This window comes from Elephas maximus, chromosome 2 (genome assembly GCF_024166365.1).
Source record: "Elephas maximus indicus isolate mEleMax1 chromosome 2, mEleMax1 primary haplotype, whole genome shotgun sequence".
Lineage (NCBI taxonomy): Eukaryota > Metazoa > Chordata > Mammalia > Proboscidea > Elephantidae > Elephas > Elephas maximus.
This window is the reverse complement of record NC_064820.1, coordinates 12,532,821-12,559,715: the sequence shown is the minus strand read 5'-3', so window position 1 is coordinate 12,559,715 and position 26,895 is coordinate 12,532,821. Positions and strand designations below refer to the sequence as shown.

Sequence of the window (26,895 nt, the reverse complement as noted above, 5' to 3'; positions counted from 1 at the left end):
GAGGGCATTATGCTGGGTGAAATATGCAAATCACAAAAGGATAAATATTGTATGAGACCGCTATTATAAAAACCCAAGAAAATTATTACATATAGAAAAAAAAAATCTTGAATGGTTACAAGGGAGGGAAGGGGAAATCACACTAACTAGATAGTAGACAAGTGTTAACTTTGGCGAAGGGAAAGACAACACAATATAGGGGAAGTTAGCACAACTTGACCAAGGTAAAGTTATAGAAACTTCCTAGACACATCCAAACACCTTAAGGGACCAAGTTACTGGGGATGAGGGCTGGGGACCATGATCTCAGGGGACATCTAGCTCAATTGGCATAACATAGTTTATAAAGAAAATGTTCTACATCCTTCTCTGGTGAGTAGCATCTGGGGTCTTAAAAGCTTGCAAGTGGGCATCTAAGATATGTCTATTGATCCCACCACATTTGGAGCAAAGAAGAATGAGGAAAACCAAAAGCACAAGGAAAATATTAGTCCATACGACTAATAGACCACATGAACCACAGCCTCTACAAACCTGAGCCCAGAAGAACTAGATAGTGCCCAGCTATCACCACTGACTGGTCTGACAGGGATCACAATAGAGGGTCCTGGACAGAGTGGAAGAAAAATGTAGGAAAAAAATTCAAATTCAAAAAAAGACCAGACTTACTGGTCTAACAGAGACTGGAGGAACTCCTGAAACTGACCCCTGGACACCCTACTAACTCAGAACTGAAGCCACTTCCAAAGTTTACCCTTCAGCCAAACACTAGACAAAACCAAAAAAACCAAACCCAGTGCCACTGAGTCGATTCCGACTCATAGTGACCCTATAGGACAGGGTAGAACTGCCCCATGGAGTTTCCAAGGAGCGCCTGGCAGATTCGAACTGCCGACCCTTTGGTTAGCAGCTGTAGCACTTAACCACTACACCACCAGGGTTTCCAAAGACTAGACAGGCCTCTAAAATAAACAACACACGCAAGGAAAGTGCTTCTTAGTTCAGTTAAGTACGCAAGACCAAAGGGGCAACACCTGCCCAAAAGCAAAGACAGAAGGCAGGAAGGGACAGGAAAACTGCACAAATGGACACGGGGAACCTGGGGTCAAAAGGGAAAGGGGAAAATGCTGAAACATTGCAGAGACTGCAACCAATAATACAAAACAATTTGTGCATAAATTTTTGAATAAGAAACGAATTTGTGCTGTAAACTTTCATCTAAAACAAAATTTTAAAAATAAATAATTTTTAAATGTAAATAAATGTGCCCAGTCTGAGGAATCCCTAGCTGTCCCAACACGGAAGACGAGAGTGTTATTTAAAATGGTTCTCATGTCACAGCGGCACCAGGGCCCAGAAGGTGGTTTGCATGCGATAGGAGACATGACGGGAGGGGCTGGAGGACACAGAGGTCAGAGAGGGACTGCCTGAGTTAGGGCAAGAACTTAGCCACGAGTTACCAATTAACTGGGCTCAACTGGTTTTCTTTAAATAAATGAAAAACTACAACCTACAGGGAGGTTGGCATGGCTTCCCGTGGGCCCTGCAGTGCTGGGCGAAGTGGAGAGGCCCCACCCTGCCCCCGAGTGCCAGGGGCCCTCCGTCGCCACATTCAGTCTGTGCTTGGTGGGGATGGGAGGCATGGCCTGCACCATGGGACCAGAGCCCTTTGCAGAGGACAGCAGAGACGAGAGGCCCAAGTGGGACAACAAGTTCCAGTACCTGCTGAGCTGCATTGGGTTTGCTGTGGGACTGGGGAACATATGGAGGTTCCCATATCTGTGCCAGACCTACGGAGGAGGTAAGTGGCCCACACGCACCCTGCGTCGTGGTGGTCGCACTCACAGATGGCCCATTCCCATGCTGCGTGTCCTCCAGGCAGGAGGAGGACGTCAACAGCACCTCTGCCTGTTTGGTGCCAGGTGCTGGCTTGCCCTTCCTGGGGCAGTAGCTGTTCCCAGGAATAATCAATACGCCGTTACCCAAAGACCAATCTCGTCCCACTGAGTCCAGTCCAATGACATCTGTGCCCTCTAGGATTTCAGGGGAACACTTCCAAGCAGGTGCCAAAGAGCAGAATTAGTGACACATTACTCGTCACTCACTACCTCCGGAAGCAATGGCTGGTCTGTAAATCCAGAATGTGCCAATGCTTCTAAGAAACCAGACATCATGGCAATTATAAACACCATCACTTTAGATTTCCAGATGTATTCTCACTACAACCTACAGGGAGGTTGGCGGTTCAAGTCCACTCAGGGGAGCCTGGGAAGATAAGACTGTCAATTTGCTTCCAAAAGGTCACAGCCTTGAAAATGCAGGGACTCAATAATCAAGTTAGCAGTTGTTAAACGCCTGCTGTGTGCCTGGAAGTGTTCTAGGAACTTGCTTTCTTTGATCCTCATAACCCACTGAGTGGACGCAATCAGTCCAGCTTCACATGGAGTAGGTTAAATAAGCATGGCGGCTGTGGTGCCTGTGTGTCTCCCGTCCTACCCCCCCGCCACCCCCCGGCTACAGCTGGGCTCACAGACCTTCGTGGGGGCTTTCTCTGTTCCTGAAACACTTCTTTAGGATCCACTTCCAGGTACGAAATCATTCATCAAATATCATGAAAGATCTGAATTTCTTTAACTCATCCTTTCCCTAAAGATCGTATGGATTTGCGCTCTCGCACTCTGTGTGGGAGTGCCCATTTTGTCTCATTTTTATCAGCACTGAATATTTTGAAATTAGTCTAGAATTTGGTATGCAGATAATGTATCAAATGTTTCAGTTTGCATAAAGCCAATGTGACTGAAGGCAAATATCATTTTCTCCTCCATTTGTAATTATTCAGCTTTGTAAATTTTCAATTCAAAAATAACACTTTTAAAGCAACATTGTTAACAGAATTTAGGAAAATATTTAGGTAAAGATTTAGAGTAGTTTTATGACATAAATACTATTTCGGGGTAAGCTGATTTATTATGCATTAAAAAAAAAAAAACCTGTTGCCATTGAGTCGATGCTGACTCACAGCAACTCTATAGGACAGAATAGAGCCACCCAGTAGGGTTTCCAAGGAGCAGCTGGTGGATTCAAACTGCCGACCTTTTGGTTAGCAGCCAAGCTCTTAACCACTGTGCACCCAGGGCTCCATTATGTATTTAGCACCTCCAAATCAAAGGAATGAACATTCATAAAATCCAAGATAGTCGATTTAAGTTAGCTAGCTGGAATACTTTTTAAATCTTTGCTGGGTTTCAGAAAAAGGAGTTCTGGTGGCACAGTGGTTAAGCACTTGGCTGCTAACTGAAAGGTCAGTAGTTCAAACCCACCAGCAGCTCCACAGAAGATAGATGTAGCAGTCTGCTTCCGTAACAATTACAGCTTTGGAAACCCTATGGGGCAGAGTAGAACTGAGTTGAAATTGACTTGACAGCAAAGGGTTTTTTATAGTACTGGAGAGAGCCTTCTGAGAGGTCTCTTATAAAAAGGAAAAAGAGACACACACAGACACCATTTGAAGATACATCTGCAAGCAACCAAGGAAAGCCAAGAATGCCAAGGACTACAGAAGCTGAAAGAGACAAGGATCTTCCCCTAGAGCTGACAGAGAGAAACAGAGCCTAGCCTCCAAAACCATAAGACAATAAATTCCTGTTCTTTCAAGCCACCCACTTGTGGTATTTTTTGTTATTGCAGCCTTAGGACGCTAAGACAGAGAGGAAAAGGGAGTGAGAGTGAAAGAGAAGAGAGAGAGAGCACCCAAGATGGAAGCCACAGTGTCTTCTATGATCTAATCTTAGAAGTGACGAACCATCACTCCCACCCTCTGCTGTTGGTTGCATAGAGCAACCCTAGTACGGTGTGGGAGGGGCTACACGAGGGTGTGGACACTAGGAAGCAGGCGTCACTGGGTGCCATCTTGGAGGCTGGCCACTGTGGTGCGTGTTGATACATTTGCCTTTCGGGCATTCTTTTTATTTGTGGAATTGCACCCATTATATGAACATGCCTCCCTCATTTTGATTATTTTTTGTCCTATTGATGAACATGTAAGCATTGCTTCTACTTTTTTTGTTATTTGAAAGAATGATTCCTTTATTCACAGCAACCCTAGAGGACAGAGTAGAACTGGCCCATAGGGTTTCCAAGGGGCGCCTGGTGGATTCAAACTGCTGAAATTTTTGGTTAGCAGCCAGACTTAACCACTATACCACCCGGGTTTCCATACATAGAAATAAAATGGCTGAAACATAGGGTGTACCCATTTTCAATTTGACTAGGTATTTCCAATGAGCACGCCCATCAATGCTGTGAGCATTCCTATTGCCCTATATTCTCTCTAATGTGTGGTCTTTAGACTTTAAATGTGTACCAATCTAATCCTGTGGAAAAGGTATTTCTCTGCTCTTTTAATTTGCAAGTCTTTAATCACAAGGGAGTTGGGCCCCTTTCTGATATCCACTGGCTTTTCAGATTGTCTCTTTCATGGCCTCATAGAGCATGGCCAAGGGCAGCATGCCACATCCCAGCTCCACTGCACACATGGCCTCTGCACTGTGCAACGGAAGCAAAATGGGCACCAGGGTCTGGCATCCAGGCAGCGTCTTTTGCTGCGTCTCGGCTGCTCCGAGCCTGTGTCCCTGACATTCAGGGCCCTTCTCTCTCAGTCGGGGAGACCTCATGGGGTTTTCCTTCGAGTCACACCGCTGACCTCCCGCCAAGGTTTGGCTGGCACAGGTGGTGATGGCACTAACTTCTGTGTCCCTCGCAGGTGCCTTTCTCATCCCCTACTTCATTGCCCTAGTCTTCGAGGGGATCCCGCTTTTCCACATTGAGATTGCCATCGGCCAGCGCCTGCGCAGGGGCAGTGTCGGGGTGTGGAAGGCCATCTCCCCCTACCTCGGAGGAGTAGGTATGCCCCATCCCTCTGGGCCCCTGGTGCACCTGCTTGGGAATAGGATGAGGGGTTCCCAGGTAGAGGGTGGGGCAGAGCCAGGGCTCCATCAGCTGAGCAAGGCCAGCCTGGGCAGCTGAGGGCACAGCCTCACCAAGGGCATGGCAGGGTGGGGGCTGCAGTGCTCCAGGGAAGGGACGAGCCATGTGGTCCTCCACTGATTTGCTCATCCTGTTGCATACATGTGGCATCCTCTCCCCTTCTGTGTGAACGTGAACATCCACACAGCGTGCCACCGTAGCAAGAGTCTCTATGGTCACACCTTGAGAAGTTTGTGCTGAAGTGTCTTAGTTGATACCCCTGAAAGCAATGTCTGGGACAAGGACTTTGGTGTCGGGTGTTATCTGGGAGCCTCGGGACACAGAAACAAGGGAGAAGTTACCCCAGGTAAGGAGAAAAAAAGCTAACAGAAGGAGCCCCCCACCCGAACAATGGGGCTTGGCTCCCCAGGGCAGCACACAGGATGTCCTGATTCTCCCCTGGCTCCTGTGCATACATGGAGCGCTGAGCCCCATACTTCCAGTGCTCACGGCATCAGAGGAAGCCCAGGGCAGAGCACAGACCCACATACACCCTGGAGGCATGTGTTGCAGTGGGGGATCCAAGTGTTACAGTCTGGGGGTGTGACATGCTGCACTAAGGTGACCACTAAGAGGACAACACTGCTTCACCACCAAGGCCAGCCCCACCTGGGACCACCTAGAGATCCAGTGGTGGAATGAATGGAGGGATGGTGCAGGGCCATAGGATGACATGCAGATCGTGGTGCTGATGTGGCCGTGGGAGCCCATTGGGGTGTGTTTAAAGGCAGTTGGAGGATCTATAGAGAGTCAGAAACAGAGAGAGTAAGTAGGCAGGCGGTTTCTGGAAGGGCACCCAGGAAGCCATCGTTGGCATTAACACATAGAAGGGAAATCGGTGGGGCAGCATGACTTTCACTCTGTACCTCTTGGGGTGGTTTGGCTTCCTTGCTGTTATTTTATTTGCTGGTTTTCAGTAGAAGGTACAGGGAGGAGGCGGCCTGTGGGCTGGTCGAGCACGGTAGCCAGCACGGGCTGACGGCTTGGTGACATGTCCACAGGGCTGGGCTGCTTCACCGTGTCCTTCCTGGTCAGCCTGTACTACAACACCATCCTGGTGTGGGTGCTCTGGTACTTCCTCAACTCCTTCCAGGACCCACTGCCGTGGAGCACCTGTCCCCTGGACCTCAACAGAACAGGTAAGGGTGTTGTCAAGGGTCAGCACTCAGTCGAGGTGACTGACCTATTGCACAGAACGCATAGGCTTTAGGGAAACCTCAGATATGAGGACCCTCACAGACTCAAGGAAGACCAGAAAATTAGACCTTTACACACGCTGGCATCCCATGGCTGTCCCCAAATAAAACATCTGAAATATTTTGTCGATGTCTTCATGAGGAAGACATGTGTTACAGAATAGAACTGGGCTCCATAGGGTCTTCTCGGCTGTAATCTTTATGGAAGCAGATTATCAGGCCATTCTGTCCCAGTGCCGCTGGATGGGTTCAAACCACCAACCTTTCTTAGTAGCCAACAGCAAACCTTTTGAGCCACCCAGGGACCTTGACACATGGGGGCTCCATGAGTTGGACTCAATAGCAACAGGCTTGTTTTGTTGTTATTGTTGTTGTTTGTTGATGTCTTATTTATCTACTGAATAAACAAGTGGAGTCTTCATGGATTTGGCGGATGAATCTTTGCAGAGGTCTCATAGTCCAAAACCTCACCTCCCAAACGTCCGTGCCTGGTGGTTTGACCCACTCGCATGAGGGAGATGTTCAGCTGCCACAGCCATTCCCTAGCTTGGCAAGGAGAAGCCTTTCAGTCCAGACTTCACCAAAATGCTCCATCTGGGGGGACCTTGGAGACATGGGAAACAGTCATTGTTTTAGCGGTTGGTTCCTGAAGCCATGTTGGGCCTCTCCTCCTTGCCTTTCATTGACTTGAGCACCATGTTTTGCACGTGCAGAACAGGATGAGCATGAGGTGGGAGCTGGACAGGGAATCAGGGCCTGTTCAACCCCACAGGCAGTGGCTGGATGTTCTGGGGCAGCAGAGGGTCGGGAGGGCCAGGCTCTGAGACTCTCATAGAGGAGTGGGGTCCTTCCTGCCAAGTTTACCCTCAGTCCATGGTCATTTTCAGCTCTGCTCCTGGACTGTGGTTTTCTAAGCCTGAAGCCCTTCTGCCTTCTGTCCAAGGGTTTACTTTTGAGGCCACTCAGGCCAAGCCCTCCCTTTCCAGACAGTCCTCTGGTCGGGGGTACAGGCCCTCAGTCTAGCAGTCTACATCTGGTTTCCCCCAAATTTAGGAAGTTTTTCCAGGAAAGGCTTCCAGAAAGGCTGACTTTTCCTTGGCTGTGCCTGCAGCCTCTCCTTCAGCTCCGTGAGCAGTGAAAAGCCAGCTCCATCTCAGAATGGGCCTGCTGCAGGAGCCAGGCCCTAAGGGAGGGCTCTGTGGGATTGCCCCTCGGTTTGCTCCCAGTATCATGGCCCTGAGGAATGGCCCTACAGTCTGGTTCAGGTATCATGGCCCTGAGGGATGGATCCAAGGGCCAGCCCAGTGGTCTGCTGTTGGTATCTGATCCTGTGACTTTCCAGTGTGACCTCACACCCTGTCAGAGGTGCGTTGTCTGATGCTTTCTGAATTCAGACGTCATCTCTGGCTGACCCAACCAAGAAAGAAGCAGAATGCAGTGGGAGCACTTTGTCTTTAAACCCTAAGGCCACCTTGGTGCATGTAGCACAGAGGCCTGGCTTTCTGTCCAACTGCCAGAGAATCACCACGGGGTACATGTACCATTCAGGGTCTGTGCCATCCTTAGGGCCCCAGAAGGGGGTGAGGAGGGAGAAAGTGGTGTGTCTTAGTCTCCTAGTGCTGCTGTAATAGAAATACCACAAGTGGGTGGCTTTAAAGACATTTATTTTCTCACAGCTCAGGAGGCAAGAAGACTGAATGCAGGGCATGGCTCTAGGGGGAGGTTCTTCCTTTTCTATCTTAGCTTCTATAACTACAGGCAACCCTTGGCGTTCCTAGACTTGTGGATGCATCTGCCTTGGCTAGTGTTAGACAGCATCTGTCTGTCCTCTGTGTTCATCTCTGCATCTAATCTGCTCTTTGTATAACTCAGGGGTGATTAGGTTTAGGGTTCACCCTACACTGATACGACCTCATTAGATTGCACTGTGGAATATGATTATGTTACATTACATTCACAGGTGTAGAGGTCAGGATTCCAACACATGTTTTGGCGGGACACAATTCAGCCTGTAACATGGGGGACCCAAGATCAGCATAAGCACCGGCTCTGTAATGAGTCTGGAAAACCAAAAGTCTGTGGGGTGCTGGGACCAAGTGGGGCTCAGTACCATGGACAGAGCAGAGCTTCCCCTTGAGGTGTGCATAGCCTCTGAATCTCAAGGTCACTCTGCTTCTTGGTCCCAGCTTCCAGCCCACAAGAGCAGTGGGAAGGGGCTCAGATCCTGAAGGCACGAGCATCTCCTTCCTGATGAGACCCACCAGGAGGTGCTGCAGGGCCTGACAGAGCTGGCATGAGGGGCCTGCAGTCCAAGCTCACCCGTGGTGTGGCTGCCCCCTACCACAGCAGCAGCCCGTGACCGCTCCCCCTGGTTGCAGGGTTCGTGGAGGAATGCCAGAGCAGCAGTGCTGTGAGCTACTTCTGGTACCGGCAGACACTGAACACCACAGCAGACATCAACGACAGCGGCTCTGTGCAGTGGAGGCTGCTCCTCTGCCTGGCTGCCTGCTGGGTGATTGTGTACCTGTGTGTCATCAGAGGTATTGAGTCCACAGGCAAGGTGAGCACCTCGGGGCCCCCAGCACCAGGAGTCCTCACCCCCTCCCCCCGCACTCCTTCCGATCACACACTCCACTGCACATACACCCCCCTCTTCCTCTCAGAGGCTCAGTCTGCACCCTGCTGGTTGTTGGGAGTGCAGCAACGATCTCTAACCTTGGGGCTGAGGGATGAGTCTCAGGCAGAGGCCCCGAGGCTTGGTGGGTGAGTCTCGGGCAGAGTCTTGGTTTGGTGGACCAATCTTTGTAGAGTCACATGGGCTGGGACCTCTCCTTGCAAATGTCCACGCCTGGTGGCTTTGACTCTGGTCCTCTCTCCTGACCATCCCAGGGGTGACCTTGCTTCTCTGGCCCTGGTTTGGTTCTGGACTGTGCATGGGCCCTGCCCTAGGACAGTCGACACCCACCTTAGCTGACCCCACGAGGCCACAAACACATAAATGAGTTGACAGCCCACAGGAGCCTCTTTGGAGTAATTACGAAATTTGATTAATTCATGCATGAATGTTTGTGGTGAACCCCAAGCCTTCGGAGCTTGCCTGAACCAACACCCCACAATCACACAAAATGCCCCTGAGGTGCCATCCAAATCAGAATCCAATGAGTCTCAGTGTGCCTACCCACAGAGAGGTTCCCTACACTCCTGCTTTCTCTAATGGGATTTCATTTTACCTGACAAACACCATTTTAAAAGTGGAATAATTTCTGTCTTTATTTTTTTTTTTTAAGGTAGTTTATTTCACAGCCCTGTTCCCTTACCTGGTCCTGACGGTCTTCCTTATCCGAGGATCTACCCTGCCCGGGGCGACAGAAGGACTGATCTATTTGTTCACCCCCAATGTAAGTGGGTCTCAGTCTGCACCTTGAGTCCAGGCTGGGGAAGCATACTGCCCTGTGGTCTGCATGTGTGGATGGGCATGAGCTGAGCGTGGCTGGGGTCACCCAGTGGTCAGTGGGTGGGAGGAGGGGTCAGTGTCAGCGTGGGGTCTCAGGCAGGAGATCAGGTTTGGGGGAGGAGAGAGCAGGGAGGAGGGCTTCACTTGGGACATGCTGACTTGATGCCTGTGGAACGTTCCAATGGAGATGGACAGGAAGTCAGCGCTTAGGTGAGCAGGGCCAGGGTTCAGGTGAGAGGTTGCCGGAGACCCAGGTGTTCCCCCTTAGGGTCACGAACAGGCCCTGACCCTGACCCACACTCCTCAGGGCCTCCTCCAGCAGCATGCTTCCACAAGGCGAGGGGCCAGATGCCCCCCTCTAGACCACTCTACAAGGTCCAGGATTCCAGCATCACCGGCCAACATCCTGAAGGGCCACCTCCTGGGGCCTGCAGGCCACCACTTCCATCCTTCCCAGCCTGGAGGGGGGGATCCTACTACTGGAATTGGAGGAGTGGACACAGAGATGGGTCAGAGTGGACCTGGGTCAGGCAGAATGGGCAGCCTCTTTGCTGCTCAGACACAGCAAAAAGAGGAGGGGGAAGAGGAGGAGAGAGAGGAGGAGGAAGGGGCGATAGAGGAGGAGAAGGAGGAAGAGGAGGAGAAGGAGGAAAAGCAGATAGAGAAGGAAGAGGAGAAGGAGGAAGGGCAGATAGAGAATGAAGAGGAGGAAGAAGAGGAGAAAGAGGAAGAGGAGACAGAAGGAGGAGGAGGAAGAGAAGACAGAGGAGGAAGAACAGGAGAAGGAGAAAGAGGAGATAGAGAAGGAGGAGGAGGAAGAAGAGGAGAAGGAGGAAGAGAAGAAGGAAGAAGAGCAGATAGAGGAGGAAGGGGAGGAATAAGAGGAGAAGAAGGAAGGGCAGATAGAGAAGGAAGAGGAGAAAGAAGAGAAGGAGGAAGAGGAGTTAGAGGAGAAGGAAAAAGAGGATGAAGAGGAGATAGAGGAGGAGGAGGAAGAGGAGGTAGAGGAGGAGAAAGAGGAAGAGGAGGAGAAGGAGGAAGAGGAGGAGAAGGAAGAAGAGGGGAAGGCTGAAAAGAAAGAAAAGGAGGGGAGGGGGAGGGAGAAGAGGGGAAGGGAGAGGTGGAAGAAGAGAAGCAGAAGAAGAAGAGAAGGAGGAGGATAAGGAGGAGTAGAAGGTGGAGGAAGAGGGGAGGAGAGGGATGAGGAACAGAAGGGGGAGGAGGAGGGAGGATGGAGAGGAGATGGAGTGGGGCGTGTCTGGCCAGAGGCACTAGTGGGACCAATGGAGATTTGTGGGTGTGCCCAGGTCACCCACAGCAGCAGGAAATCTAGGTGCTGGTAGAAGGATGAACCCCATCTGAGGGGCCCTTCAAACTACCCAGAACCAGCAGGTCTGATTCGAGCAGAACAAACAGATACACGTAGGAGCTGGTTCAGACCCATTTCCCAAGCCCAAGAGGTCTGTGTCACATTTGCAGGCTTAAGAACAGTCACTCCAAGCATGCTTACTCGCCCACGGTCCCAGCTTGTCCTTGGGGGCTGGGTAGGTCAGACCCACTCGTGAGAGTGTCCCAACGGAAGCCTGAGAACGTTCTTGAACGGTGAGCACATGCCTAAGGAGCCACTCCTCATCTGGTTCCAGATACGGGTGCTCCAGAACCCGCGGGTGTGGCTTGACGCAGCCACCCAGATATTCTTCTCTCTGTCCCTAGCCTTTGGAGGACACATCGCATTTGCAAGTTACAATCCGCCCAGGTAGGCAGCCTGGATTCCAGTGTGGTTTCCTTCATGGGTAGGGCACTGAGCCTGCAAGTTCTTAGAACACGGCACACGACCACTTCTTTATCTCGGAACCGTGCCAAGGGGACTTGGGCAACCTTCTGTGAACTATCCCTGGAGAAAGCAGGAGGTCTCCTGGAGGGCCGGTTATAGCAGTCAGAGGAAGTTTCTAGCATGTTCCGCAGCAGACTACAGGAAGCAAATTGATGCAATAAACCAACATAACCCAACTCAGGAGCAATGACACAATTAGGGGAACAATACCAACCAAAATTAACCATGGACGTAAAGCACAACGCCATAACAGCAGAAATGTGCTCTGTGTAAACCTCCATAATACTTAAAATAGACTCAAGGTCTACACACTGATTTCATGAGGCTACAGTATGCATATAGCATTACAAAGTACAATTCCAGGGAACCATGAAACATACAACCTAAATGCAGTGTGATATACATAGCCCAGAAAAGCCAAAGCCATTGCCGTTGAGTCAATTCCGACTCAGAGAGACCCTCCAGGACAGAGGAGAACTGCCCCATAAGGTTTCCAAGGAGTGGCTGGTAGATTAGAACAGCTGACCTTTTGGTTAGCAGCCAAGCTCTTAACCACTGCACCGCCAGGATAAACATTAGACAAACATAATTTAATTTAGCTGTCAACATGCCGGGGAGCAGGAGACAGAAGGGGCAGAGGGGTCACTGCGGGCAGTTCCTGCCTCTTTAGAAAGCCTTTAGGGAAGGAAGTGTGAGCTGGATCTCAGGGTGGACTCTGCATGGTTATATCTAAACTGTCACTGCCTTGGACTCACACCCCTGGTACGATCACGTCCATTGCTCATGTGGAGATAAACTTAAGAAATCTATCACCGCCCCTCGGCTCCCTGCCACCTTTGTGGGAAGGGCAGGGAGGCTAGGAAAGGGCAGGAAGGGGTGGAGAGGGGCAGTGGGAAGCCTGCCCCAAAGTGCTTTGGCAGCTTTGAGCTGACCAGGTAGGTTGTGGGGCTAGGCCCAGTCTCCATGGACTCCATGGTCCAAGCGGGCTCATGGGCCCGGGAAGGCCTTTGGGATTACATGAGTGTGAAGGATGAATTTGGGGCAGAAAAGAGACAATGCACAGAGGCATTGCTTCAGGAACTGCTCACAATGCTGCTGCTCTCTCTGACTGACTGACAAAGGGACAGACCCCACACCCCAGCACGGGGGCACTGCTAGGTGTGGGGACTGTGCTGAATCCGTCCAGGAGCCAACAGTTCATGCTGGGAAGAGGTGGGCCAGGCTGGGGCAGGCGTGATCAGGAACAGCTCCTGAGAATCCCATAAGACAAACAAAACTGGAGAAAGTAGAGAAAAAGAGATACACCCCCCAGCCCCAATGCCCCAGATGAGACATGGCTGATGCCCCCAAACCCTGGAAGAGTCCCCAGGTGCAGAAGTGGGGGCTTTGAGAGTGTGACTTGACCTCGGACTTAGAGCCATGAGGCACCATCCCAGGCAGATCCCAGGATGTGGAGTGCTATTTGTCAAGGGGTGTTAGCCCACTGCAGATGCTTCCCTGGGGGCCACAGAAGCAGCCATTCCCACTCTCAAAGGCCAACTCAGGGTGGGAGGTAGGGTGAAACTGGGTCAAGTAAGATCCCTGAACCAGCCTGGGCAGGTGTCTGTCTAGCACACACTTCGGAGCCACAGCCCTGTCAGGAGATAGGATTTGCTCTTGTGGTCAAGTGAAGTGGGTGGCAACCCTTCCACTAGAGGAAGGACAATGGGGAGAAGATGAGACCACCAGGCACAGATCCTCACCTCTGGCAGGGCTCCAACCATGCCCAAGCTTCAGAGTGGGGTGTCCTGGGACAGCCAGGGAAGGTGGAGGTGGGAAGTCCATGCCACATGTCAGTGTACTCCAGGGAATGGAGCCCTCACCCAGAAAGTCCTGGTAACACTTGTGTGTGTGTCCAGGAATGACTGCGAGAAGGACGCCGTGACCATTGCCCTGGTGAACAGCATGACCTCCCTCTATGCTTCCATTGCCGTCTTCTCTGTTGTGGGTTTCAAGGCAACCAATGACTATGGGCACTGCCAAGACAGGTGAGCACCACACCTGGGCACTGCCTGGACAGGTGAGCACCAAACTTGGGCATGGCTTGGACAGGTGAGCACTGCACCTGGGCACTGTCTAGACAGGTGAACGCTGCATCTGGGCTTTGTCTGGACAGGTGAGTGCCATGGCCAGGCACTGCCTAGACAGGTGAGCTCTGCACCTGGGTACCACTGGACAGGTGAGTGCCATGGCTGGGAACAACCTAGACAGGTGAGTGTCATGTGGCCAGGCACTGCCAGACAAGTGAGTGCTGTGGCTGGGCACTGCCCGGATAGGTGAGCTCTACCCTTGGCACTGCCTAGACAAAGGAGTGCTGCACAGCTGCTCTGGGCCTCTGAAGGGCGTGACACCCATGAATCACCAGCCGCAAGACCGGTGCCCTCTGCACTCTGGACCCCATATGACTGATAAGCAGCATGGTAGAAGTCCATTTCATTTCCTTAGTGCACTGGGTTGAATACTGTCCCTCTACATTCAGGTCCACCCAGAACCTCAGAAGGTGACCTTATTTGGAGAGAGGATCTTTGCAAATGTGATTAAGTCAAGGACCTTGAGGCGAAGCGATCTCCCTGGATTGTCTGGGCGGGTCCTACATCCAACGACAGGTGTCCTCATAAGAGAAAGGCAGAGGGCTTCTGAGATGACAGAAGAGAAGGAGGCCATGTGCCGACAGAGGCAGAGACTGAGTGATGCTGCCATGGCCAAGGAAGCCTGGAGCCACCAGAAGCTGGAAGAGCTAGGGAAGGATGCTCTCCAAGAGCCTCCAGTGGGAGCATGGCCCTGCCAACACCTTGTTTCAGACTTTTGACCTCTGGAACTGTGACGGGATAAACTTCTGTGGCTTAAGCCACCCAGTTTATGGCCATTTATCTCGGCAATGCTAGGAAGCTATACCAGTTAGGATCGCCTCTACGTGCAGAGTTCCTGTGACAAATAGAATGACATTGATAAGGCTCTTGATTCTCACCCACAAATTACCTCCCAGACCTGTTTTATCAGTTTAAATCCATCAGAAGTGTACAGGCACACCCCTGTAGCACCTGGGGCAATTCTACTCCCCACAACATTTGACAATGTCTGTAGACATTTTGGGGTCACAGCTGGAGGAGGTGCTTGCTACTGTCATCTAGTGGGTGGAATGCAGGGATGCTGCTAAGCGTTTATCTTGGGCTGGGTTCTCCAGAGAAGCAAAACCAGCAAAGCATATACATATACCTAGAGAGAGATTTATATCAAGGAAATGACTCATGTGGCTGTAGAGGCTAGAATGTCCCAAGTCGGTAGGTCAGGCTGGAGGCTTCTTCTGATTCGTGTAGCCACAGGGGCTGGTGAACACAAATCTGGCAGGTGAGACAGGAGGTCTCTTGCTCACAGGCTGTGAAAACCAACGAATCCCAAGATCAGCAGGCAAGACGGCAGGTGAGGTGCTAGCTCGAGCCCCAAGAACTGGAGGTCAGACGAACAGGAGCCAGTTGCAGGATCAAGAGTAAGCAAAAGCCCATGAGCCTTGCCAGAAAGTCCACTTATTTTGGATGCAGGCCACACCCCCAAGGATACTCCCTTTCAGCTGACTGGCTACTCACAGCAGATCCCATCATACAGGTGATCACATTGTATCAAATCTCATCACAGAAGTGATCACAGCATCATATGACTGCCAGACTACATCATAACTGCCAAGCCACTGAGAATCATGGCTGAGCCAAGTAGACATACAACCGTAATGATCACAGCGTCCGACAAAACACAGGACACCCCCACAACAGGAAAGCATCAAGATAAATGGTCATAGTGCTGCTGCTGAGAAGCCTTGGGTCACCCACACCCTGGTCAGCATGGGTGATCATCATCTATACGGAGGGATGGAGCAGAGAACAAATGCCACCTGCTCTAAAGATGGAGAAATACCCCCATGAGGACCTGGGTGAGGCGTTCCCATCAGCTGTGTGCTCTCCTGGAATGACCCCACGATGACCAGGGTCCGAACCCTGGTGAACAGCCCAACCCCCACTTGAGAGCAGAAGGATGATTCTTCCAGCTTCTTCCACTGAACTAGTAAAAAACCAAGATAGAATCCAATTAGAGCACCTGTTTTCTATTTCACAACATAAATAAGAGCACAGCAGACAAGAGGTTATTTCCTAGCCAGGGGTTCTGGGGCTACATGGTCAAGTCTAAGTACTCATCTCATTCAACTGTGACACCCAAGACCCACTCCATCCAAGCAGCCCTAGGCCGACTTTGCCAGCTGGGATTGAGTAGGTACCACCAGGGGTGGGCACGGAGCGTGGGGGGCATCTTTTTCCATGACTGAGCTGGGGGGGAAGCTGTGGGCCCAGAGCAGGGTTTGTGTCTGTGATTTGCTCCAACCCTGAGCACCAACCTTTCATGGCATTCGCGGTTGAACCTCAAACCCTGAAGACAGAAATGAAGGTGGGCGGTGGGCTGTGGACCTCAGGCGTCGGGACTGAAGAGAAGAGTTGGAGCCTGGCTGCAGCCCTTCCCTGTAGCTCTCAGAAGCCAATGTTCCTCAGTCCAAAAGCTGCCCTCCCCGCTCAGTACCAACTCAGGGGACCAACAGCTCCATGTGGCGAGGAAGTTGCACTGCCCATTCTGACCCCACAGAGGGGCCCCCTCCCAGTCCTGGGCCTGCTGGGGGGTGACAGCAGCCTTCTCCTCACCTCAGGGTGGCCCCACGTGCCTGGCCCTGAGCCGGAGTCCCCGCCATCATAGGCCCTTATCAGGCCCCTTTCCTGGTGCCAATGGGAGGTGTCTTCTGCGACAAGTTTGCTGGCAGGGCGCTGGAGCCCACCCAACACCCAGCTCTGCTTTGCCACTGTAGGAACATCCTCAGCCTCATCAACACCTTTGACCTCCCAGACCAGAGTGTCTCCAGGGACGACTACCCAGCCGTGCTCGCGCACCTGAATGCCACCCAGCCGGCGCGGGTGGCCCAGCTCCACCTGAGGAGCTGCCGCCTGGAGGACTTCCTGGACAAGGTACCTGAGCTCCCAGGCGCACACTGAGGGGCCTCTCCACAGGGAAACCAGGGCCACCCCTGGGGAGGCTTCCCTACACAGGCTGCAAACGTCACTTTCCATAGACGGAGACCAGGCCCAGGTGGTTACAGAGGAGGGACTCCAGGCCTTCCTGGGCATCCTGTGGCCTCCAAGGCACTGTATCCTGATGGTGGCTGCCCAGTGGGCAGGGCGGGGGTGCTGGTCACAAAGCCTCCCAGTGACTGCTGGCCATCAGGCTGGGGGTGCACAGTCATGAAGCAGGTCCCAGGTAAAATGGTATCACGGGCACTCGACCCCATGGTACCCAGCCCACGCCCACCCAGGCCCGTAAACTACAGTAGCTGACTTGCCATAAATTATTAAAGGCAGAAAGTACATTTTCTTCCAGAGGAACACCTACAGCCTGGGCAGAGCCCCGATGGGCATGGCCACCCACCTCAGGGCCTGATACCAGGGGAGGGCTGTGTGTACATGTTGCAGAATGCAGTGTGTGGTGTGCACATATGTTGCAGAGTGCAAGGTGTTGTGTATACATGTTTCAGGAGGTGGTGAGTGGTGTGCGTGTGTTGCAGAGTGTGGGTTGCAGAGCAGGGCGTGTGCTGCAGAGCAGGGTGTGTGTTGCAGAGCACGGTGTGCTGCAGAGCAGGGCGAGTGCTGCAGAACAGGACTTGTGCTGCAGAGCACGGTGTGTTGCAGAGCAGGGCGTGTGCTGCAGAGCAGTGTGTGTGCTGCAGAGCAGGGCGTGTGCTACAGAGCAGGGTGTGTGATACAGAGCACAATGTGTGGAGTGCACGTGTTGTGGAGTATAGTGTGCAGTGTGAACAAATGTGGTAGAGTGTGGGGTGCTGGTATGCATGCCTGCTGCAGAACGCCTTGTGCACGTGTGCTGCAGGGTGCCTCAGCCCTTGACGATGCAGTGTGCCCATTGGTTGCAGAGCGCCTCAGGCACGGGCCTGGCCTTCATCGTCTTCACAGAGGCCATCATCCACATGCCAGGGGCTCCTGTGTGGGCCGTGCTCTTCTTTGGGATGCTGTTCTCCTTGGGCCTGTCAACCATGCTTGGGATCATGGAGGGGATCATCACACCACTCCTGGACCTGGGGGTCGTGCCCAGATCAGTCCCTAAGGAGGCCCTCACTGGTGAGTGGACTCCTAGGTCACCTGTAAACTCTGTACTTGCCATCCTATGGCCTTGCAACTTCCCAGTCCTCTGCTCTCTGGGCACAGTAGAGGGAAGAGGTGGAAGGAATGGAAAACAGAGAGCACAAAAGAGTTAGGGTTGGACATTACGAGGCTGGGAAGAAGTCATGGGGTGCCTGAAATGGCCCTCCTGCTCAGATGTGAGGGGTGCTGCCATGTGACCCCAGGTCTGCTGTGGCCCCGCTGACCCCGCCCATCCCCGCCATTCTCGTAGGGGTGGCCTGCCTGGTCTGCTTTGTCTCGGCGCTCTGCTTCTCACTGCAGTCCGGGAACTACTGGCTGGAGATCTTCGACAACTACGCCACCTCCCTGAACCTGATCATCTTCGCCTTCTTCGAGGTCATTGGGGTCGTGTATGTTTATGGGATGAAACGGTAAGTTCAGGCTCCTGGAGATGCCCCCAGGCTGCAACAGGGCTGGCAGGAAGGGTCCATGTCCCCCAGGCCTCTGGTCCAAGAGCCTCCGCTCCCCTGGATGCCACTTCTCGGCTTAGTGTGCCTGGTCCCCGAGGCAGCCAGGAGAGGGGTAGGAGGAGGTGGCCATTTGAAGGTCTTCCTTTCCAAAACAAAATCATGGACACGGCCCCCGTGTTTCAAGGACATGCACAAAGGGACCCTTGCTGGAGGCCTTGGCTCATGCTGGCGGTGGCCTTCCAGACTGTTAAAAGAGGACATACCTCTGTGGCCGCAGGAGGCCAGGTGCAAAGTTAGCCATCTCCAGCCACATGGGGCAAACCTGGGTCGTGCTGACCACTTTGGGGTCTCCTAACAGTCCAAGGACCAGGGACCCAGTGACACCGGGAAGGCCTGGCAAGTCTCTGGGCCCCCTGTCCTGCCCGGTGCCCTTGGCTGGGCCACCGCTTTCCTGCCTCGCACATCACTACTGACCACAGTAGTGCCCAAAGCTGACCAGTATCTGGGCCAGAACGGGGTGGCTCCAGGAAATTGGGCCTTGAGTCCTCTTCTTGGATTCTAAGGGGATCCCAGAAGGTTCTGTGGGCATGGGGGAGAAGGGAGACCAGCCAGACTCATATCCGGTCCACAGTCCCCGAGGCTGGGATGCCACCTGCCTGGAGTGGCAGGAATGCCAAGGTGGGTGTTGGGCCAGGGTGCTGTCTGGGCAACTTGGGGAGAAAGTGTGCTCCTGAACCCCCACCAGGCTGGAGGACCCCAGAAAGAGACATTCAGGAGGTGTCTGGAGGTGGAGCTGGAAGGAGAGGGGCCAGGGAGGGAAACGAGGGGTGACGGCAGCTGGGAACCCCTTTTGGACCCCAGAGGGGGAGAGGGTGAGAGCAGAGAGGATGGTGTGCTGGTTGTTCAGAATGTGGATCTGGGCCCCAAGAAGGAACTCTAGCCTGGAGACAGATAGTGTAGTTGTCCGGGTAAATACGATGTAGGATGTTACAGGTCATTCATCAGTGGTGTTGATCTTAGGAAGGAAGGTATTTAAGAAAAAAAAAACCCATTGCCATCGAGTTGATTCCAACTCATAGTGACCCTGTGACACAGAGTAGAACTGTCCCATAGGGTTTCCAAGGAGTGGCTGGTAGATTCGAACTGCCAGCCTTTAAGTTAGCAACCAAGTTCTTAACCACTACACCACCAGGGCTCCAACCACAGGTGTTAAAAAAAAAAAACCTTTGCTATCGAGTCAATTCAGACTCATAGTCACCCTATAGGACAGAGTAGAACAGCCCTGTAGAGTTTGCAAGGAGCGCCTGGTGGATTTGAACTGCCAGCCTTTTTTGGTTAGCAGGCATAGCTCTTAACCACTACGCCACCAGGGTTTCCAAACACAGGTACAGAGGTTAGGATTTACAACACATATTTTTGGGGGACACAATTCAATCCATAACACAAAGTAAGCCCTGACTCCACAGAAGGCCTGCCTGCCTCAGGGAGCCTCCCAAGGGGCCGAAGTGATCCTCCAGGACCAGGTGCGTCCCCAGGCAGGACCCTCCCATCCGCCAGGCTCCATTGTGTTCTATGGCTGCTGTTCCTGCTCTGCCCTTTGAACCCCTGTCCCAAGATAGTAGCACTAGATGCCCCAGTCCCTCAGGCCTGGGGAGCAGCTGGCCAGCTGTGTCGCCCAGCACACACACTTCTGGGCAGGTGGGCAGGGCTCAGCGGAGCAATCCCCCAGGCTGGGTGGAGGCCCAGGCTCCTGCTGTCCAGGCTGTGGAAGGGTTGGGGCCTGTTCCTTCATCCCGGGACTTGGAGATAGGCAGGGGCGGGGTACTCACTTTAATTTCTTAAAAATTGCATTTTAGTCCCCACTGTGCAACTTCCTTGTCACCTCTGTGTGAAAGTACATACAGGTGAGCTCTATTCTGCCTGCCCAGGTGTGCCCAGACCACAGCAGCCTGGACAAACAAGGCTCACAGTAACTCTGTGGTCCACTCCATGCCCTCTCTAGCCCCAGCCTCTTAGGCTCAGCAGATGCCCCTGTCCAGGGGGGCACCTCCTCCCCATCTCTGCAGTGGCTGCTGCATGTCCCAGATGCTGCCAGCTCAGCTGTCACCTCTGTCCCCATCCTTGGGGCTCCAACACAGCCTGGCTGCTCCAGTCAGGATGGCTCAGGGGTGGCATCTCACCCCTGTTCCAGGAACAAGCTGGGTGGGCACCCAAGGTGGGCGTGCCCACAGCCAGGGGCAGCAGGTCTTTGTGGAAGGCTGGAGCCCTTCCCAGGGGCAAGACTCATAGGTCCTGGTCTGGGTAGACCACACCAGTGCCCACCTTCCCCTCCTGCTCACCATGGGTCTGGGGGCTGGGCTGACCCTCTCCAGGCCTGGGCTGGAGCTCGGAGCCCCCTGTAGTGCCCCCTGCTTAGCCCAGGCTCTCACTCCACAGAGCAGATGTGAGGAGAGGGGGACCCCCAGACCAGGGATCGGGATCTGGGACCCCTCCAAGGAGCAGGAGCAGGGTGTCTGCTGGGTTCCTGCTGTGTAAAGTCCTCATCAGATCAGAAAGGGCTGTCCCATTAGGGTGGCCACTCAGAAAGGTGTGAAGACAAAGTTTGGAGTGGAGTTGGGGTGAGGAACCCCCCAGGTACAGGGCACACCTTCGTAACATTTGACCAAAGTGTGCTGGTTGAGCAGGTGGGTGAGGAGCAAACAGACAGTGAGAGGGACCATCAGCAGGGCGGGGTAGGTGGTGGACCATCAGCAGGGGGTATAGTAAGGGGTGAGAGGGACCATCGGCAGAAGCAGGGGTGGGCCATGAGCAGGGTGGGGGTAGGGGGTAAGGGGCCACCAGTAGGGTGGGGTAGGGGGTGGACCATCAGCAGGGTGGTAGTAGGGGGTGAGAGGGACCATCAGCAAGGTTGGGGTAGGGAGTAAGGACTACTAGAAAGGTAGGTGTAGGCGGTGAGGGGCCATCAGCAGAGTGGGCGTAGGGGGACGGGGGACCATCGGCAGTGTGAGGAGGTGTAGAGGGGTGGAATAGACCATGAGCAGGGTGGAAGTGGGGGCTGCTAGACAGACCATCAGCAGGGTACAGTGAGGTAGTCCGGAAGCCTGAAGCCACGTCTCTCTGAGGCAGATTCTGTGATGACGTGGAGTGGATGACCGGGAGGCGGCCGGGCCTTTACTGGCAGGTGACGTGGAAGCTCATCGGCCCATTGATGCTGCTGTTCATCTTTGTGGCCTACATCGTGATCCTGGCCCAGAAGCCGCCAAGCTACAGGGCCTGGAACCCCCAATACGTAGGTCCTTCTGCCGAGAGCCCTGGGAGCCTGGGAACTCTAGGCCCATCTTGTGGTCTGGATCCTTCCTGGTGCCCTCCAGGCCAGATGACCCACACTGTGGGCAGTGTGGCCTGCTCACTCCTGCCCACAGATGGGGGATTCAGAACGTAAATAGGACCCCTCGGCTGTGTAGACCAAGGGGCCCAGGAGCTCCAGCATCTCCTGAGCCATCACAGCAGACACTCCGGGAAGGCCAGTGTGGTTTTAGGCTCTGGTGACCTGAGACTGCTTCTAACCCTGAACACACAGACCTGGTCTGTCACCACGCCTCCCAGTGGGGCCCAGGGGCGGGCAGCCCCACAGTGTCCATTCCTGGTTCATTCCTGGTCTGAGGTGAGGGAGGGAGCTTACAGAGTGTGTCAAGGAGCCGTCACTGAGCTGTGTAGTTCAGCTGGCAGGTGCTTTCATACAAGACTCTCTCGACAAAGGAAGCAATGCTCCAACCCCAGTCTGGTGCGAGCCTGTACCCACACCATTGCACTCTGAGTAGCTTAGCCCTGCAGACCTTGCTGCCCCCCTCTAGGTCCTCACAACACCCCCTCACACTGCTGCCCCTTTTCCTTCTTAAATTCTTAGGAGTGGGGGATTCCCCCAGCAGAACACCATAGCGGGCAGAGCGGGTGACAGTTCATACTTTCCAGAGTTACCATGCACATTATCCTATTGGAGTCACCACTCACTTCCTCACATCGACCTCACAAGAAGCGCCTGACATCGGGGGGTAAGGGGGTGGGATCGCCCCTCCCAGTGGAGGGCATAGGGTTGGATGAAGCCCAGCTGGCTATGCCAAGGCAGCCCCCAAAGACTGCACAGCAGCTCAACTTGGCCAGGGCGGTTCCTTCCAGAACACAATGCCCCAGGGTCCAAGTCCCCACCTAAGGCTCAGGCCAAGTGCCAGAACTTCCTGCAACCTTTTTGCCACATCTCGCCATGGCCCAGAGGAACCCACAGCGAGGTCTCTGTGTTGTACAGAAGTGGCCAGTGCCCTTGGCTAGTCACCGCTTTCCTTCCTCATTCAACTTTGAATGAAGTCTTGCTCCTTCATTGTGAGAAGAGATGAGACCAAGCTGTCCCATGACCAGCAGGGTGCCGGGGTGTGGGGTGTCCCATTTCCTTGGTGATGCTGTCCTCTCCCCAGGATGCTGGGCCTCAGAGGCCATGCTGGCCCAGCTGATGCATGTTCTCCTGTTCCGCAGGAACACTTCCCCTCCCACCAGGAGAAGCTCTATCCAGGCTGGGTGCAGGCCACCTGCATGCTCCTGTCCTTCCTGCCCTCCTTGTGGGTCCCCGCAGTCGCGCTGGCCCAGCTCCTCACCCGGCGACGAAGACAAAAGCAGCAGGGTGTTCGCCCACAGCTGCAGGATGGCCATGCCTGCTGAGGGGCAGGGGGCCCCAATCCTGCGTGCCGCTCACTCACAAAACACCCCCACATTACACGCTGGCTGCCACCCGAGGCCTGTGTGGTTGTTGCTTCCCCAACACGCTTGTGCCTTCTACAACCTATTCCCTCCACAGCCCAGCTCCATCATTGCTCTCAGTCCGTTCTCCAAACCGGAGGTAGACACGCTTCCTGGGAAGTAACCAGTCACATGTCTGCCATGCAGTGCACAGTGCCTCAGGCTCTGCTCACCAGTTGCTGTGGTCTTGATTCCGACTCACAGTAACCCTGTGTGTTTCAGAGTAGAACTACTCCATAGGGTTTTTGATGGTTGATTTTTTGTTAGTTGGTCACCAGGCCTTTCTTCCAAGGTGCCTTTGGGTGGACTGGAACCTCTAGCCTTTCAATTAGCAGCCAAGTACGTTAAACTTTTGTACCACCCTGGGACCCCTGGGACACTGGAGACTGTGTAAATGCCGCCCCTGGAGGTCGTACAGGACATGGCCTTCTTGGCCTCACGCTGCCACACAGGTGAGTCCACCCTGACCTTGGCAGCCTGGAGCAGTCTCAGCTGGCAAAACAGCTAGGGTGTCCAAACTGCCAAGCAGGGTCAGGCCAAGGGGTCTCTGAGCAGACCCTTGTGAACACCCTTCATTTGGTGACATCCATGTCACGTGAGTCACAGGAGTCGAGCCCCAAGGACAATCCCGAAGGTGGATGAGGGGTTCTCTGCACTGAGCTCAGGAAGGGCATTTCCAAGAAGGGAAGCACCTGGCCTGTTGAGCCTGCTTTCTTTACCTGAAAGCATCTGGGGTCACAGTGGCCCATCTGTCATGACCACATTCACAATGGGGGACCACTGGTGGCTGGACACTGTCCTGCGTCTCCACAGGCCACGGGCCACCAGGTGCCCACTGAGCCAACCCAATGTCTCTGAGCAGTTCCTCCTCACATCCCAGGGCAAGTTCTCCCAGTGTAAGTGGTGTCAGGTAGCAGGATCTGGCTGGAGCCCCGAGGGCTGCCAGCTCCCGAGAGGGTCGGGGCAGGGGGGCAGAGCTCTTCCCTGAGGTATCACTGCGAAGCATTGCATTTTGCCAATTTTAACTTTCTCCAAACTGTCAAATTTGTTTTTCAAGAAGGTAGAGAAAGTTTGATTATGAATCAAAATTCCTATTATTTCCGAGGGGTGAGGATTGTCAGTCATTCACTCACTCATTCATTCTCACTCACCCGGTGCCTCCCAAGCCTCAAGCTCACTGCACAGCCCCTCAGCTATAACCCTCCTCCTACTTCACAGATAAAAAGGAGCCACCAGAATGTTCCTCCTCACCCCCCAACTCCATACCTGCTCGCTCACCTCCACCTGCCCAAGCATCCCTCCTTCCCACCTTCCAGTGGCAATACTTGCTGGCCACTGCTGCCACTCAGCACCCGGTCCTGGACACAGATTTGATTCTGACCTGCTGCACAGAGACGATTGGCTTCATTCTGCCAGGAGCAGCCACCAGTAAACCCAGAACACATCTTTGTAACCACCTTTTAAAGAAATGATTAGAAAACTTGGCGGCATAGTGGTTAAGAGCTAACCAAAATGTTGGCAGTTTGAGTCCACCAGGTGCTCCTTGGAAACCCTATGGGGTAGTTCTACTCTGTGCTATAGGGTCACTATGAGCCGGAATTGACTCAACGGCAAAGGTTTGGTTTTTCGGTTCTTTAAAAAAACAAATGGCCACGCAGATACTGTCCAGGGTGCTGAAAGATGTTCCAGCCGACTATGAGGTCGAGCAGGTTTTAAGAACCCTGGGAGTAGAGGTGGTTCAGTGGTAGAATTCTCACCTTCCATGTGGGAGGCCTGGGTTCATTTCCCGGCCAATACACCTCGTGTGCAGCCACCACCCATTTGTCAGTGGAGGTTTGTACATTGTTATGATGTTGAACAGGTCTCAGTGGAGCTTCTAGGCTAAGACAGACTAGGAAGAAAGACCTGGTGAGCTACTTCTGAAAATCAGCCAGTGAAAACCCTGTGGATCACAGCCATCCAGTCTGCAACCAATCATGGGCACGCCACGGCACCAGGCAGTGTTTGTTCCATTGTGTATGAGGTGGCCATGAGTTGGGGTGCCAACAGTTAAAAACAACATAAACACCCCGGCATACTTGTAGGTGTTTGACACTATCCTTGCCAGTCCAGACACCAGAGTAAACAAAAGTGTGTCCTCTAGAGCCCGCCTACAGAGGAATTAAGTATTAAAATGTGTCCTGGGCCTCGTGAGCAGGTGTTGAGTCCTGCACTTTGTCCCTCCATCGCCACACCCCGCCATCCAGGTGGGAAGAACTTGAGGGATGCAGAGTGGCAGGCTTGGAATAGATGCTTAGGACCCTGCCACACTCTCCTCTTCCTTCTCATGGGCCCTGATGACATGGCACAAAGAAAGTCCAGTCCGTATGCTGGAGTTATTGCAAAGATGAGGCACGGGGCTACTGGGCTCAGCATTCACAATTTTGACCTCATTTGAACCCTGTGGGTTGTTCCTATTAGTTAGTACTCCTTCCATTGTCATCAACACAAAATGAACTCAAACTAACTTGAGCCAAAATGACATTTATTCGCTCTCAGAAGTGGTTAAGACCAAAGGTGGACTTCAGGCCTTGCTGGCTTCAGGCATGCACATAGCATCCATGGGATTCTCTCTCCACCTTGCAGCTTCTCAAGCTGGGTCTCTCTAATGATGTTGTAGTGTCTTTTTTGCTCACGGTCCAGGTGAGATGGTCTCTCTCCCAGGGTCCAGACATCAAATCTCATGGAAGAGGGATTGACAAACCAGATGGTGCAAACAGCTAACACACCTGGCTACTAATTGAAAGGTTGGAGGTTCCAGTCCATCCAGAGGTGACTCAGAAGGTGTGGTGATCTACTTCAAAAAAATCAGTCACTGAAAACCCTGTTGAGTACACTTCTACTTTGACACACACAGGATCACCATGAATTGGACCATCAACTTGATGGCAGCTGGTTGGTTTGGGGCCAAGTCACCAGAGTGTGTGTAGGGGAGAGAGCCATCAGGGCTCCCCTACGGTGTTGTCATTGTCAACTCATGGATGAAGAAGGTGGAGTAACTTGCTCAGAACCAGACACAGCACAGGGATCTTGTGTCCCTGAAGGCAGCTCTGTGGGACTCTCCCTCTGTGACCTCCTGACAAGCCACACTTACAGAGAGGGTTTTAAGTCCTGCCACTGGCCCTAAACAGGGATAACGGGCGGCTCTTGGCAATCGGGGTGCTGACAGTGCCTCAAGTTGACATGAGATGGGTATTTTACATTAACACTGAATTTAGAAAAGAGCCAGGGCACCGACTGGGTGTCCCTGGATACCCAGCCCGGATCAGACTGCTGGGTGTAAAATCTCACAGTGTGTCAACACTCTCCCCTTCTTGATCGTGAGTTCCCTATCACCAGCTTTCCTGTCCCCTCCTGCCTTTTCATCCTTGCCCCTGGGCTCGTGCACCCATTTGGTCTTGTATTGTTTTATGGGCCTATCTAATCTTTGGTTGAAGGGTGAACCTCAGGAGTGACTTCATTAGTGAGTTAAAAGGGTGTCTGGGGGCCATACTCTCCAGGTTTCTCCAATCTCTCTCAGACCAGTAAGTCTGGTCTTTTTCGTGTGTGAGTGACTTAGAATTTTGTTCTACATTTTTCTCCAGCTCTGTCTAGTGCTCTCTATTGTGACCCCTGTCAGAGCAGTTGATGGTGGTAGCCAGGTACCATGTAGTTGTGCTGGACTCAGTCTGGTGGACACTGTGGTAGTTGTGGTCCATTAGTCCTTTGAACTAATCCTTCCCTTGCGTCTTTGGTTTTCTTCAATCTCCCTTGCTCCAGACGGGGTGAGACCAGTAGAGTATCTTGGATTGCCACTTACAAGTTTTAAGAGCCCAGATGCTACTTTACCCAAAGCAGAATGTAGAATATCTTCTTTATAAACTATGATTATGCCAATTGAGCTGGA

At 53.0% G+C, this 26,895-nt stretch overlaps 1 protein-coding gene across 1 annotated transcript; it reads left to right on the top strand.

Annotated features, from left to right (window-relative positions):
* The first annotated feature begins 1,641 nt into the window (after nucleotides 1-1,641).
* Nucleotides 1,642-22,892, top strand: SLC6A18 (solute carrier family 6 member 18). The gene is made up of 12 exons (XM_049859049.1): nucleotides 1,642-1,801; nucleotides 4,763-4,903; nucleotides 6,027-6,164; nucleotides 8,600-8,781; nucleotides 9,509-9,619; nucleotides 11,319-11,431; nucleotides 13,408-13,536; nucleotides 16,392-16,548; nucleotides 17,505-17,709; nucleotides 17,984-18,143; nucleotides 21,309-21,471; nucleotides 22,710-22,892. Exons 1-12 carry the CDS (start codon nucleotides 1,642-1,644, stop codon nucleotides 22,890-22,892), a joined length of 1,842 nt encoding a protein of 613 aa, XP_049715006.1.
* The last annotated feature ends 4,003 nt before the right edge of the window (nucleotides 22,893-26,895 follow it).